Genomic DNA, 15,752 nt, shown 5'->3' on the forward strand with positions numbered 1-15,752 from the left:
GGTCATCATATTAAGACAACAGGGCAGGACTCACATTAATGGAGGTAAATTGGATAGATTTAGATTTAAGAAGGAACTAGGCAAGAACTGGTTTACCTAAAGAGTAATTAAAGAATGGAATAGACTTAGTAACCAATTACTGAGCGCTGAAACTATCGGTTGCATTAAGAGAAGATTAAACAATTTTATGAATAGAGATGACAGGTGGTAAGCGACATGGAACTCCCAAGTGTAGGCCATATGGTCTCTTGCAATCTCCTCCATTCTTTAACACTCCCCCCCCCCCACACACACAGGGCCGGATGGACCTATTTGTGGTCCCAAAATTCATCATTTGGGTTCCCCAAATTTACAAGAATGTGGCAAGTTTCGGTATCTTGATTGACAAATTAGTTTCAGTGGGCACCCCCACTGACCCGAGGGCCCTACCATGCCTATTGTAAAGTCTGCCCCTGCACACACGTATACATACGCACACACACGTATACACACGCACACACATACACACACACATACGGCGTAGTGGTAGCGTTCGCAACCGCTACTGCAGCGGTCCGAGTTCGAATCCCGCTCAGGGGTGAAATAATTTCAATATCGCTGCGCTGCGAGTCGTTACTCCAACTCTCGTGGGCGGGGAGTTGGGTGTGTGCATACATGTAAAGGTCACATCAGTACCCATAGATCGGTCATACATGAGCTCTAAGCTCCCTTCCGGGAGGGTAATAGCTGTCGATCACGAGTCCAACACGTGATCCAAGAATCACACACACGCGCACACAGCGTCACGTGGCTAATATACAGGACACGATGGATGTCTGGGGGAGACCACGTGGGAGGCAATCTACCGCCAACACGTGGGAAGAAGAGGGAGGAGAAGGAGGAGGAGGAAGAGCAGGGGGGGGGATTAGTGGCATTGTTTACACGCGAAAACAACTGTGCTGTATTTGACCCTCGTAAAGTAATGTTTGGGGGAATTCGCCTGGAAAAATTAAATATGGATCAGTCACCATCGATCGGGATGCTGTATAGGTTATTTTACATATACATGCATCCATTCACACACATATTATATATATATATATATATATATATATATATATATATAATATATATATCAAATCAAACCAAATAAAATTAGCCATCCTTAGTCCACTACTGAACAAAGGCCTCCTTCATAGCATTCAATAATTCACACAACCGCGCCAAGTTCTGCTACGTCACTCCTGCAAATTTCTCAGTCTTGTCTCCTCATCTTCTGTCTGGTCTCCCTCTTCCACGCTTCCCATCTTGCGGCGTCCACTCAGTAACACACTTGCTCCATCGCTTATCAGTCGTTCGCACTAACTTAGCTGCCCTCTTCCGGGAGAGAAATAGCTCTCGATCAGGAGCCCAGCACGTGATCGAAGACCATGGTGAATCATATTCACATACACACACAATGTATATATATATATAATATATATATATATATATATATATATATGATGGCAGCAATTTGTAAATACGGTTTAAAGGAGAGAGGCTGGAGGAAGTGACTAGCTTTAGGTACTTGGGGTCACATGTGGCTGGGAAGGGAGGAGTGGAGGTGGAGGTAAATTGTAGATTGAAACAGTAAATGCCTTCGGGGGTTGAAAAGGGTAATGAGAATTAGGTATTTGGGAATGGATGCTGAGAGGAGATTGTATGAAGGAGTGATTGTGCTGACAGCACTGTATGGGGCAGAGACATGGAATCTAAGAGAGGCAGAGAGGAAAAGTTTAAATGTGTTTGAGATGACAACTCTGAGATGTATGATAGGGGTTACGAGGTTGGATAGAATGAAAAACGAGGAGGCGAGGAGGAGAGGGGGGAATGGAAAAGGAGATGACAGACAGGGTTGATGAAAGATTATTGGGATGGTTTGGACGCATGGAAAGAATGAGTAAAGAAAGATAAATAAAAGAGGTGTGGAAGGCAGAGGTAAAGGGGGTGAACTTGGGGAGACGAGATGGATGGATGGGGTGAAAGGGGCATTGAGTAGGGAAAGGAGAAGATTGTGAATAGGAGTGAGTGGTGAATGGCTGTGTTTAGATAATACTGTGATACGAGGAAGGGCATGGGAGTTTAGGAAGTGGTTATGTGTGCCTGCTATTTTGATGCAACCCAAAGGGATTTCTCCCCATCTGCTATTTTTCTACACGAAGGGATGGGGACGGAGAGATGGGGTCGCCAATTAAGTGAAGCAGCCTTGCTGGGGATGTGCTATGTCCTGCTGCATTGCTTCTGACCCAGGGCAGTGGGAGGGATACAGGGATGACCTGTCATCCATGAGGAGCTAAGATGGAAGGGGGGAAGGGGTGGTGGATGGGAGTGGAATGGGTGGCATATATATATATACACACACACACCAAAAGTCCTCTTTCCCCTTACATAAGTTGTTAGTTAAGGCATGCACTCACCCTTCACCCATTTAATGTCACTTTAACCTTAGCTCCTCCTGGATAAAGGGCCACCCCTGACCTCCTGACCACTGGTTGGGTCAGAAGCAATGCAGTAAGACACAGCCTCATCCCCTGTGAAATGGGGAAGTCAAAGCATAGACTTACCCTATACCCATCCAAAACCCATTTGACACTGAATACCTCCATACCTTCACACCATAGGCAGGATCGTGAAATTTAATAATTATGATTCTTTATGGAGATTCGTACACAAAATAATACTGCAAGACTTCAGCCTACGGGGGATACCACAAGATCCATGAAATACCTAAGGTGTAAATCTGATGCCGCGACTATACCCAACACAAAGTTTTTAATGCGAGTGGCCGAGTCAAAACACACTTCAAGATGATTTGGTTTAACATTGCAAACTCCCCTTATCAGGAGGCTAGGATGGTACCCCTCACAGAGGACTTTGTAGTGTGGGATTGAATGAACCATGCCCTTGGTCCAACCTGCTGGTGGCAGGGTTAGTACTGCCATCATTTTGACCTCCATCGTTAGTACTGTAGCAATGCTCTTTGCTGCTTGGCCAGTTAACACCCACTTCATCAATAAATCAAACTCATTGAGCCACTATTTGTAGTTTGGGATCTTGAGTACATTTGTGGAAAAAAAAAAAAAAAAAAAAAAAAAAAAAATATATATATATAAATATATTTATATATATGAAACTTGTTAACCCACTGTTGGAGAAAAGAAATCAGAAATACTAATTATCTGTATATTTCGACCACTGACTGTGGTCCTCTTCAGCAGAATGATACAAAGAATAGAGTTAACAAGTATAAATATGGACAGGGAGAGAACAATTAGGAGACGCGGGCAAGGGGACTCAAGTTACTTGGGGTTGGTATGTGGGAATCTGTCCTGCCGCTTTCATAATCAATTTGTTTGCTGCCATCCATGTGATCCAGTCTGGTGACCATTGACCTTTCGATAAATTAAAATTGGGTAGGTGTTTAATGAGAGAGGATTCAATCATTTTTCTTTGAAAACTACACTGGGATTTATAAATAATTTCAGCCTTTTCCCAATCCAAACCTACCCAATTTTAATTTATCGAAAGGTCAATGGTCACCAGACTGGATCACATGGATGGCAGCAAACAAATTGATTATGAAAGCAGCAGGACAGATTCCCACATACCAACCCCAAGTAACTTGAGTCCCCTTGCCCGCGTCTCCTAATTGTTCTCTCCCTGTCCATATCTATATTTGTTAACTCTTCTTTGTATCATTCTGCTGAAGAGGACCACAGTCAGTGGTCGAAATATACAGATAATTAGTATTTCTGATTTCTTTTCTCCGACAGTGGGTTAACAAGTTTCATTTTACCAATGTGCTATTAAATTACGCTGTGCTAATATATATATATATTTATACACACACACACAAAATAAACAGAAAAAAAAAAAAATCTGACTGGATCACAGTACATGAGGTTTACAAATTCATCATATTTATCTATATTTTATTTATCAATTACAATTTGTGATGATAAGAAAATATAAAAAATCATACATCATTTTTGCACACTTTTGGCTTTCCTTCCTAACTGCTGCAAGAAACATCAAAATGATAAAAATAAAATAATTCCCAATCTATCACATGGCATTTGTTTCTAGTCAGAGTCGTCTAAATTAGACAAGAATTTTTTCCACTTTGGTGTGTGCATACATCAGTGTATATGAAGTCAACTCTTATAGGTATATACATATATAATGGGTAATATATTTCTATATAATCTCTTATTCTATTACCTACTATCTGCTAAGTCACCATCCTGGACGTAAAGTAACTTTAAAATGATTAATTCAATAATATTGTGTTGATGATGAACATCTCAAAAATTGCATTTTGTGCCTTTTTATCTTTCTATTTGTAAAGACATGTACACCTTCCCTGTATATATACACAAGTTTAACATAGTAATATATTGAACCTTGAGACACGTGTATACAGTACTTATATAAACATACAAGAATAAGAATTTTATTACTTAGCAATAATTTCAATTCAGGAATAATGGAAATATTATTTAACAATTTAGGAATCTAGAAGTCCCCCTTACTATTCCCCAGGACCACAATGTGAATAAGCTTACATGCTTTTTTGTGTTATCTTCGGCATTTGTAATTGTTATTTCAAACTATGTATTCTTTTCATTATCTGCACTTCATGTATATTGATGCAATGCCAAATAAAATTACTTACAGGAGCAAATCTGCATTTGGAGAAAGCTCCAAAGATATCATCTTTATATAGTACAGTATACATTTTGTTGTGGAAACGAGTGGGTGTGTGCTTTACCTGGCTACTTTCCTTATAAGGGGGAATAGGACCATGGTATATAGTACATATGCATAATATACTGTACACATGTCACAAAATTTGTATTACAAAGTAATCTAAATAATTCTAAAATTATTACCTGTGCTTGCAAAGAATAAAAAAAAAACTAGCAAGAATGAATGAGAAGGAACAAGAGAGAAACAGAAAGAAAAATACAGAAACAGAGAGAAAAATAGAGAAATAAATAGAAACACAGAGAGAAATAGTGATACAGAGACAAAGAGAAGATAAGAGTTAGTTTACATTTGTGCATTTCACTTGACTGGGGATATTGCCTTCTGTAAATCATTTAATAGTTTATGTGTTTCACATATGACCCCAAATGCTATCATTCAATATAATTTGCCCTTTGTTTGAATCTTTTTGCATCCCCAAATTTGTTCCCCGCACTATTTCTCAAATTCTTTCCTCCTCCTCTTTGTGTACAGTTATTTTCATGTTCATTACAGCTTGTGAACATCTCATTTATAATTTTCTTGACTTTTTAAATTTTGAACTTGACCAATTCCTAACTTGGGCAAGGGAACATATTGAACTACCAATGATGGCTTTGTCCTCTCGTAATGTTTCATCTACCATACTTTCACATATCTATGATCTACTCGTAGTTCTCGTTTGTGTTACTAACTTGCTTTGTATTCCAACTCTTCAATTCCTAACTTGTGCAAGGGAACATATTGAACTATCAATGATGGCTTTGTCCTCTTGTAATGTTTCATCTACCATACGTTCACATATCTATGATCTACTCGTAGTTCTCGTTTGTGTTACTAACTTGCTTTGTATTCCAACTCTTTAATGAATTGTTCCATGTAAGGAGGAATGCTTACTGGCCCAAGAGGTTTAGAATGTTGCCACCTGGGTGCGAGAGTGGGAGAAGGCATTGGGAGTTTGTAGTAAGAGGATATCCCACTAATTTCCTTACTTCATAAGTTCTCTGTACGATGGGTGGCAGCATCCTAGCCCTATCTGAGAGTGGGAGTCTTGTGATGTTAAACCAAATCATTTCAGTCTCACTGACCACAATTATTTTATGCACTTTATTATCTGTATTTTCTTGTCTGAGTGGATAAGGAGGAGGAGGAGGAGGAGGAGGAGGAGGAGGAGGAAGAGGAGGAGGTTGCCATAGTGTCAAGCTGAGGGGGTAAACCAGCTCTGGCTGTTTGGCCTTGCTGTGGAAGAGCTGTGTCTTGCTGCACTGCTTCTGACCCCAAGCAGTGTGGCAAGGGGAGGGTGTTCCTTCATCCCTGAGAGCCAAGATGGAAGCAGTGGTCGATTTTATTATTATTTTTTTTTTCAATGCTTTGGCTCAGCCACCCTCCTTTTAAAGGGGAGAAAGCCTTTGTAACATACATACTCTCCCACAAAATACAACCTGTTTCCCTGATATCTTTCATTCATATCTAGGTGGTCAAAGTAGTCTCTATATGATGTTTCCTCTTGTATATATCTCTCCTATGAATAGTCCATAATTCAGTTTATCCTCGTCTCTTAATCTTGATGGTTCTTATTGTTCTTTTGTGTACTGCTGGATACCCTGGGACTGCAAGACCTCTCACAAGAGACCTGGAGCAACAGTCTGAATGTAGTAAATAACTTGCAGTCAAGCTGATGAGCCACTGCATCAATTCTCTTATTCTTTCCTTGACTTAAATTGGTGCCACTCCAATCATCGAATCAATCTGTCTTCCTAGTTCTCTCTTGAGGGAGATTTGTAGTCCCAAGACAACCAGCCATAACAGCTAATGCATAGGTAACTCAATGAAGAGATTATGCAGAGTTGTTTTGGAGTGAGCGAGTATGGGGCAGTGTAAGATTGTTCCGTGTCTTCTGTGAGGTGATTGCATCTTTACACTCCACATTTCCGCTATTGAAACCCTATGTTTACAAATTTGGCCCTGTCCACACAAACATACAGTGACTGCAGATACGAGTGAATAATTTGTTTGGTGACGGAATCTACTGACTTTGCAGACAGACATGGGCACTGCTGGTTCGTCTACAAAGACAATGATTATGTTATCAAACAAATGTCTTGCTATCTGAAGAACTTAGTTGCTCATATGGAGAGGACTTCACTAACCTATACAGTGTTTCTCCTAAACTCTTTGAAGTGCCATTCAACATGGAAGTGTGCATGTGTATGTTTACAATATGTGTTTGTGTGTGTGTATATTTACCTAGATGTATCTTCCGGGAAGGGGAGCTATGCTCGTGGTGTCCTGTCTTTGTGTCTCGTAGAGTCTCGTTTGCTCTTAAATTTGTGTGTGTGTGCATGTGTGTGTGTACACAATGTACATACATGTGTGTAATTTGTATAGCTGTATACATGTGAAAGGGAGGGAAAAAGCACCACAAGCTAATGGAAAATCAAGTACGAGACTTTAATGCACCAATTATTTCAAGAATTTAATTGACATCTTCTGTTCTACATCAGTGCGCTCCAAGGCGGAGCAGAATTCTTCAAAACTAATCATCTGATCACCATCACGGTCCGCTTCTATGATGGTTCTTTCCGCTATGCTGTTCAACTGGTCATCACTGAAATAAAGGACGACAAAACAATATAAAACTGATCTTTCTAACATCATCTAAATCGAACAATACACGTGTACCAAAAGGACTGTTTTGCTGGGGGTGGCCAAGTCTAAGTATACACTAACCCTAAACCCATCCAAAAACCCATTCATACATACATATACCAAAGGCTTTTTCCCCCTTATAAGGGAGGTAGCCAAAAAACAAAGGCATAAAAACCACTCCCACCCATTCCATCCCTATCACACTCCACTCCCCTCCACCCTCTTCCTTCCCTCTTATCTTGGCACCTCCTGGATGATGGGTCATCCTTGCATCTTGTCCACTGCCCTGGGTCAGAAGCAGTGTTGCAAGACACAGCACATCCACAGCAAGGCCGCTTCATTAAATCCATTCATAATACCTCCTTTCTTAGCATTTCATAGATGAAGGGTTCCCACTAAACTATTCAGGTGTATGTCAATGTAGCAGGGCCCAATAGCCTGAACTGGTTGACATTCTCTGCTTCATTATAAGGTAACCCCCAACCCCTCAATCATTTGTAAACATTTATGAAGCAGATAACATCCCTTCAGGCCATGTTTACAATACTTTTTACTCACTTTTATTTCTCACTTGCTCTTCCTTGCTTAAAAGACATCCCTCTTGCATCCAATGCCCCCTGCACACCCATCCATCCATCCACCTCATTTTTGGTCCCTTATGCGGGATCCCAACTGCCCAAGTTTTACGTAGTTAATATTTTAGTATATGTATGTAATATTTTAGGAACTATTTAGGACATTCCCATGGATCAGTCACACATTCTTTCATGATCGGAGGTTGATCTCTACTCAAAAGTGAATACAGATTACTTTTTATAAATGAATGTTAGATTAATTCAAATCAGTAAGAAAACCACTGGGATATTACGCACCTATTCCAAAGAAAATGTATGCATGGGATTCTCCAATTTTTTACCTATAAAGGCTACATCACAGCGAATATTCTTTGAGAATTGTTTACTTGAATGACAAGAAACCAATTGCATTTATGTCTATCTATCCACATACCAAGGGCTTTTTCCCCCTTACAATGGAGGTAGCCAAATCAAAAGGGAAGTACCCACTCCCATCCACCACCCTTCCCCCTCTCATCTTAGCTCCTAATGGATGACAGGTCATCCCTGTATCCTGCTCACTGCCCTGGGTCAGAAGCAATGCAGTAAGACACAGCACATCCACAGCAAGGCCACTTCACTTAATCAGCAACAAGTCCCCCTCTGTCCCCTCATGCAGAAAAAAGAGAAGACAGGGAGAAATCCCTTTGGGCTGTGTCAAAATATCATTCATACATAATCAGTCTCTACCCTCCCTTCCTTGCATCACAGTATTACCTATACATGGCCATTCTTCACTTACCCCTATCTCCTGCCTTCTCCCTTCCTTGCTCAACACCTCTTTCATCCCATCAATCCATCTATTCCTCAGTTGCCCCTTCCTAATTACTCCCCCCACCTCTGCCTTCCTCACCCCTTTAAATAGTCTTTCTTCACTCATTCTTTCCATGTGTCCAATCCATCGAGTACTCTTTCATCAGCCCTATCTGCCTCTCTTAAATTCCATGTCTCAGCCCCATGCAGTGATGTCAGCACAATTACCCCTTCATATAGTCTCCTCTTTGCCTATTTCTCATGACAATTCTTAATCTCCCATGGCATTTAACTGCTTCTCTTTGTCTATAATTTACTTCACCTCCACTCCTCCCTTTCCTGTCACATGTGAACCCAAGTACCTTAAGCAATCCACTTTCTTCTCCCTCACTCCTTTAAGACTTACTTCCAACACGCTGCCATCCACTCTCTTTGTATGTATTATCACTTTACTTTTACCCAGATTTAACCTTCAACTTTCTCCTAACACATGCCCTCCCATTCACATAATCTGGATTTTTTTTTATAATGTGTCCAAAGTACAGGGTTTAAATTTTAGTTTACCCATTCATTAGATCCATACTGTACAAGAATACCGAGACTTTATCATGACATATATGTTGCAGAAAAATAGTAACAGACAGCAAGGTACCTAGTCCCATCCTTCTGTCCTGTTTCAGTTGCCTTTTACAAACCAAGTGGGAAAACTCAATGGCAATATTCTTTCATTCCCTTACCACAGGGGACAATGGATGGGGAGAAAGGGGCACTGAGCAAGAGGGGAATGTCTGTTGAGCAAGGATGGGAGAAGACAGGAGATAGGGGTGAGAGGAGAATGGCTGTGTAAACATGGTAATGTAATGCAAAGATGGGAGGGGGTGGGGGTGGGAGGGTGAGGGTAGTGAGTGGTTATATGTGAATGATATTTTGATGCAGCCCAAAGGTATTTGTCCTCATCCTCATCTTCTCTTGGCAGAGAGAAAGAGAGAAAGAGAGAGAGAGAGAGAGAGAGAGAGAGAGAGAGAGAGAGAGAGAGAGAGAGAGAGAGAGAGAGAGAGAGAGAGAGAGAGAGAGAGAGAGAGAGAGAGAGAGAGAGAGAGATATATATATATATATGGTGGGGGTATCGCCAATTAAGCGAAGTGGCCTGTGGATGTGCTGTGTCCTGCTGCATTGCTTCTGGCCTAGAGCAGTGGGTGGGATACAGGGATGACCCATCATCCATGAGGAGCCAAGATGAGAGAGAAGGAAGGGTGGTGGAGGGGAGTGGGTACATGCCTTCTGACTTATCCGTCTCCTTTACAAGTAGGGAAAACCTTTGGTATATAGATAGATAAGTTGCAGCCATGAAAGATATGGTGTGGGGATATTAAATAAACAAGCTGATACAATTCTATGAGTTTTTCAAGGTGGAGATGCTGATTTTATGTGAGGAGATTTATATATTGTTTATGTTGGAAAATAAGGAAAGATTACAAAATGACTTGCGTTCCTGGTGTCCGTCCCACATTCTAGATTCCAGAGTGAGACTTAATCAGGCTTATTATAAAAATGTCCCACCCACCTTATGTTTTCTCCAACCATCATATGTAATACTGCAAGAAGCTCTTCCCGGGAAATGTGATCATCATCATCCAGGTCATACATCTTGAAAGCAACTGTGAGAAAAAAAAAAAGTTAATTAACAATGGTGATATATTCAATGGAGTGGGTATAAGCATTGGCTGGTTACCTCCCTTATAAGGGGAAAAGGCCCTTGGTATATATAATAAAATTGTATGACAATGGTACATAAATAACAAGTTGTTCATACATCTGGAATGGCATGAAAAAAGCATGGGCTCATATCAGTAAATGTGTGTTTGCATTCTTGATGCAGGTAACTTGCACAACTGATCTGGCTGTTTCCAAGTGACTTTATTCAGCTCAGGAGAACCTCTCTGTGCAGCGAGATTTTTTGTAGTTCAACACCAGACCTGCCTTGTAAGTGCAAATGCACCCTTACACCATCTTTTCATGTGCCTATCATCCTACATTTACTCAAAAATGTGAACTGCACTACACCTGATGACTTTATTACATAGTCCAGTGTTTGTCTACATTTATGCATGGAAATATAGTAAGCCTGTGTGGCTGCAAACATAATCTTAATACAATGCATCTACTAAGACAAACATAGTATTCTCACATCGCAATTTTTCCTCACGGCAGTTCAACTTGTTGTCATGGCTCTTCTTGATGGGACGGAAATGTGCCAAGACACTGACAAACTGACTGAAGTTGACCCGATCATCTTGGCTCTCCTGAAATACATAGAAAAATGAGAATTATAAATAAGCAAATAAAAAAATAAATGATACTGACAAATTCATTAGTGACAAATACTTTTGTTTATTCAGAAGCAAGTATTACATCAAAGTAAATATACTGAAATTAAGTTTCACATGAAATAATTCATACAGCACAACTTTAATGATTTCTTTCCAAAGAACATGTCCATTCATCACTAGTTTAAGCACCTTAAAGAATGCATGGACTATCCGATCTCCAAGTGGGTTGATTGCAAGCTCTGGAATACGCAAAAAATCTTCACGAGAGAGGGAACCATTGTCACCCTTGTCGAGACTTGTGAAACGACTGTACAGACGTTCTATTTGACTTGGGAGAACTGAAAAATAAGAACAAAATATATTAGAACACTGATTAATTAATCTACCCATCCACTGTCCTGGTTCTCTATTGCAAGAGGATCATTAAAATAAAATTTTCTTCTGTAATCCCAAAACCTGTTGCTAAAATATATATGTTCCTCACATGTCCAAAGTCTATTTCTATACAAACAATAATCTCTTAACTAAAGTTAAAAATGAAATACTTTCAATACTATTACAATTCCGTGTTAATAACGAGACCTATCATTGAGGACAACATTGCACTCAAAAGGCAGTCAGAATTTGTAAAGAAGAATTTTAGGGAGAGTAGCAGAAAGTTGGGATAGTTGTTGCTAAAAGTGATCAGTATTCTTCTTTATAATAATAAATTTATTTGGCAAAGAATCAATATACATGAAGTGCAGATCATGACAAGAACACATAGTTCGAAATGATAATTGCAAATTGCCGAGGATAACACAAAAAAGCATGTACGCTTACTTCCATTGTGGTCCTTTGACTGGATATTATTTTCAAATAATAAAATAAAGCAGTGTGACTGGTCTGTAAGGCTGTCTTCAAAGTCTTTGACTGCACAAAACTATAAGATCAACATTTCATGAGGGGCTAATGATACAGAGTGATATGGAAAGTTTTAGAAAAATTATTAAGTTCTGTATGACACTTCATCATGTTATTCTACATATATACCTTCAGGTAAAACTTCTTGTACTAACATAGGTATAGTATTCACATATCACATGTGATCTTTTGTGACATTCTGATGCAGCCTATAGGGATTTCTCCGTCTTCTCCATTTTCTGCAGGAGGGGACAGAGAGGGGGGATGCCTATTAAGTGAAGCAGCCTTCCTATGGATGTACTGTGCCTTGCTGTGTTGCTTCTGACCCAGGGCAGTGGGTAGGAGATACAGGGATAACCTGTCATCCATTAGGGGCTAAGATGAGAGGGAGGAAAGGGTGATGAATGGGAGTGGAATGGGCGAGAGTGGGTACGGGCATTTTGACTAGGCTACCTCCCTTTTATGGAAGAAGAAGAAGAAAAAAACAAACAAACTTGGTATATAGATAGATATGTGACCTATCTATACTTATCAACTCTATGTTTCAAGGATCTGAAACTATCTTTTAAATTTCACATTATCATATCTATTTCTGACTAATGCTATAACTTATAATCCTTAGAAAGCTTAAATCACTTAATCAAATCTTGATATAACAGATTTTTAATTATTTATATCTATCAGAAATACTGATAACATAACATTTACTCAAATGTCAATAACATACAAAATAATCCTGACCTAACATGTGTTAAAGGAACAAGTGTGACAGAACTGAGAGGGCTAAAAATATTCCTCTTCCACATGTAGCCATCTTTCTTTGTAGGCAAACTCTAATCAGCTGGTGGAGGCGGAGGGTGGGAGGTAGCCAGTTACCCAACCGTGGTCTTTGCACACAACAGACACATCAACACATTCTTATTGCAACATGGGGAGGGGGTGCATATGCCCTAGGTCGGCACATTTAGGGGGATGGCAATTCTAGTCTGGACATGCCGTCCACAAGGTTGACAAAATAATTATAATAATAAGAAGAAAAAAAAAGTTTAAAGGAGCCTTGAAAATATTACAGTAATATACGAATTTTGCGTTAAAATCAACAGCATATGAAAATTTTTTCCTTTATCTTTCTGCAATAGGGACATTAAATACAATTTTTAAAATCTGTTTAATTATCTCACAAGCCAACAGCTATAATAGACAGTAAGGGAATGGTGGAGATGGGAAGTGGTGATGGGGGAGGGGAGGGGAGGGGGAGGGGGAGGGGGCGCATCACTGAGAACTTTGCCCCAGGGGGGCACTTAGGCATGTAAGGGCTCTGAGGGAACTTAGTCTGGGCAGACCAGTAGAATGCTGAAGTTAAATGCAAACATTTAATTTGGAGAGTTCATGTGTGGGACCCCAGAAAAATATGAAATACTAAATATATGTCACAGCAAGTGAAAGAGATGATGTGTGAAAGAGCAGTTATGTAAATAATATTGTGTGGTTATGAAATAGGATCTGCTATGAGCAAAGAAGAAGAAAACACTGCTTTGGTGAGAAAAGTGTTGCGTAAGTACGTGGCCTAGACAGCTGATAAGATTAAGAACTTAAAGATTAGATGACACTTAGGTTGATAGGTCGACAAGATACAAGATCAGTCAAGGGGTATTTAGTCTGGTATCACAAAAAATAGGATATAGGCATAGCATGTTACATTTGTATGTATGTATGTATACATATATCTGCAAATATATGTATACATACACATAAAGGTAATATGCAATGCCTATGGCCTATTTGTGATACCAGACTAAATACCCCCTGATTGATCCTGTATTTTGTTGATCTATCAACCAGTCACACACACATATGTATGTACATGTATATATATATATACATATAATATATATATATATATATATATATATATATATATATATATATATATATATATATATATATATATATACACACACACACATACATATGACAAATAGATATATGGGATTGGGGAAAAATGGTTAAAGGAAGTAAAGAGAATTTATGAGTGTAGTAGAGCCTGTGTTAGAATTGGAAAAGGAGAGAGCAAGTGGCTTGGGGTATACGTAGGACTGCATCAGGGATGTGTCATGTCACCGTGGCTGTGCAATGTATACATGGATGGGGGTGGTGTAGGAGGTAAAGGCAAGGGTAACGAGTGGGGGACTGGAGATGGTTAAAGAAAAAGAAGAAAAGTGGGAGGTAAGCCAGTTGTTGTTTGCTGAGGAGTGGAGGTGGAGGTAATTGTAGATTGAAACAAGTAAATGTCGTAGGGGGAATAAAAAGTGTCATGAGAAATATGCATCTGGGAATGGATGCTAACAGGAGATTGTATGAAGGGGTAATTGTGCTGCCAACACTGTATGGGACAGACTTGGAATTTAAGAGAGGCAGAGAGGGAAAATTTGAACGTGTTTGAGATGAAATATCTGAGAAGTATGGTACGGGTTACTAAGTTGGATAGAGTGAGAAACGAGGAGAGCAAGAGTGGAAAAAGGAGATGACAGATAGGACTGATGGAAGAGTATTGGGATGGTTTGGACACAGAAAGAATGAGGATAGAAAAATTAGTAAAAGAGGTGTAGAAGGCAGAGGTAGAGGGAGGGAATTTGTGGGGACAACTAAGGATGAGATGGATGGATGAAGTGAAGGTGCTGAGAAAATGGTGAATGCCTGTTGAGCATGGAATGAAGAAGGCAGGAGATTGGGATGAGTGGAGAGTAGCTATGTATAGATGATACTGTCATGCAAGGAAGGGAGGGGCAGGGGATGTGGGGTAGGGGTGCTTTTGTGTGAATGATATTTTGAAGCAGTCTGAAGAGATTTTTCCCAGTCATTCTCTTTTACTGCATGAGGGGACACCAATTAAGTGAAATGGCCTCGCTGTGGATGTACTCTGTCTTGCTACATTGCTTCTGACGTAGTACAGTGGGCAGGATACAGGGATGACCCATCATCCATGAAGAGCTATGATAAGAGGGAGGAAAGGGTGCTACTGATATTATCATAATAATACAACATTTCCTAGATAGGCAGGGCCTGATGAAGCTTAACAAGGGCCCAAGGAACATGCCACTATCAGATCACTTCTCCTGGTTAATATTAGAGGACTTATTTGGCTGGGAAAGCACTGCTGCCCAATAAATTGTTAATCTATTTTATTTAATCATTATGAAATTGTACTATCTCTCATTCCAACTACTACCAGACAATTTTATTCAGCCCCAATACTGATCTAACTGGGTGTGGCTGTTGTATTGGAATTATGCACACCAGGTGCAGCCATACGTAGACACGTTAGCATCCACTGTGGGTTTATAGACCCATTGTGGAACTCCAAATTGTGCTCATTATGGGAAAGATTCTTGATTAACAAATTTCAAAACAACAAACATTTATGAGTCTACTTCATTAATAACAGGTGATTTTCTTTTTTCAACAGAGCCTTCACGTGGCACTTTTAATTTTATTCTGGCTACTGCCAGGGCATTCTATTCATCTCTGGCACTCCTTGGTAGAGTAGTAGCAAAGGAGTTATCGGCTATCTCGATTCACATTCCTTGCAGGGTTGAATTTTTATGGCATTTGTTTACGATGGCACAGGAATCCTTGAGGATAATGATCCTATTTTTGAACAAGATTTGCTCTCCCATTACTCCTGTGGTTACCTAGTAATATGCTTATTTTGTAATAACTATGGGGGAAATAAAGA

The 15,752-nt window shown here is 39.8% G+C and overlaps 1 protein-coding gene across 1 annotated transcript in view; it reads right to left on the reverse strand.

Annotated features, from left to right (window-relative positions):
• Positions 1–3,939: 3,939 nt before the first annotated feature.
• elm (calcineurin like EF-hand protein 1 elm) overlaps positions 3,940–15,752 on the reverse strand; it is a 12,969-nt gene continuing 1,156 nt past the window's right edge. Inside the window, exons 2-5 of the mRNA XM_076198409.1 lie at positions 11,303–11,451; positions 10,972–11,086; positions 10,348–10,441; positions 3,940–7,375 (exon numbers count right to left, since the gene is read on the reverse strand). Of these exons, the coding sequence (XP_076054524.1) occupies positions 7,231–7,375; positions 10,348–10,441; positions 10,972–11,086; positions 11,303–11,451 (503 nt within the window). The 3' untranslated portion in view covers positions 3,940–7,230. The remainder of the gene's footprint in view (positions 7,376–10,347; positions 10,442–10,971; positions 11,087–11,302; positions 11,452–15,752) is intronic.

Source organism: Oratosquilla oratoria, chromosome 15 (genome assembly GCF_046742065.1).
Source record: "Oratosquilla oratoria isolate Oo_2021 chromosome 15, ASM4674206v1, whole genome shotgun sequence".
NCBI lineage: Eukaryota > Metazoa > Arthropoda > Malacostraca > Stomatopoda > Squillidae > Oratosquilla > Oratosquilla oratoria.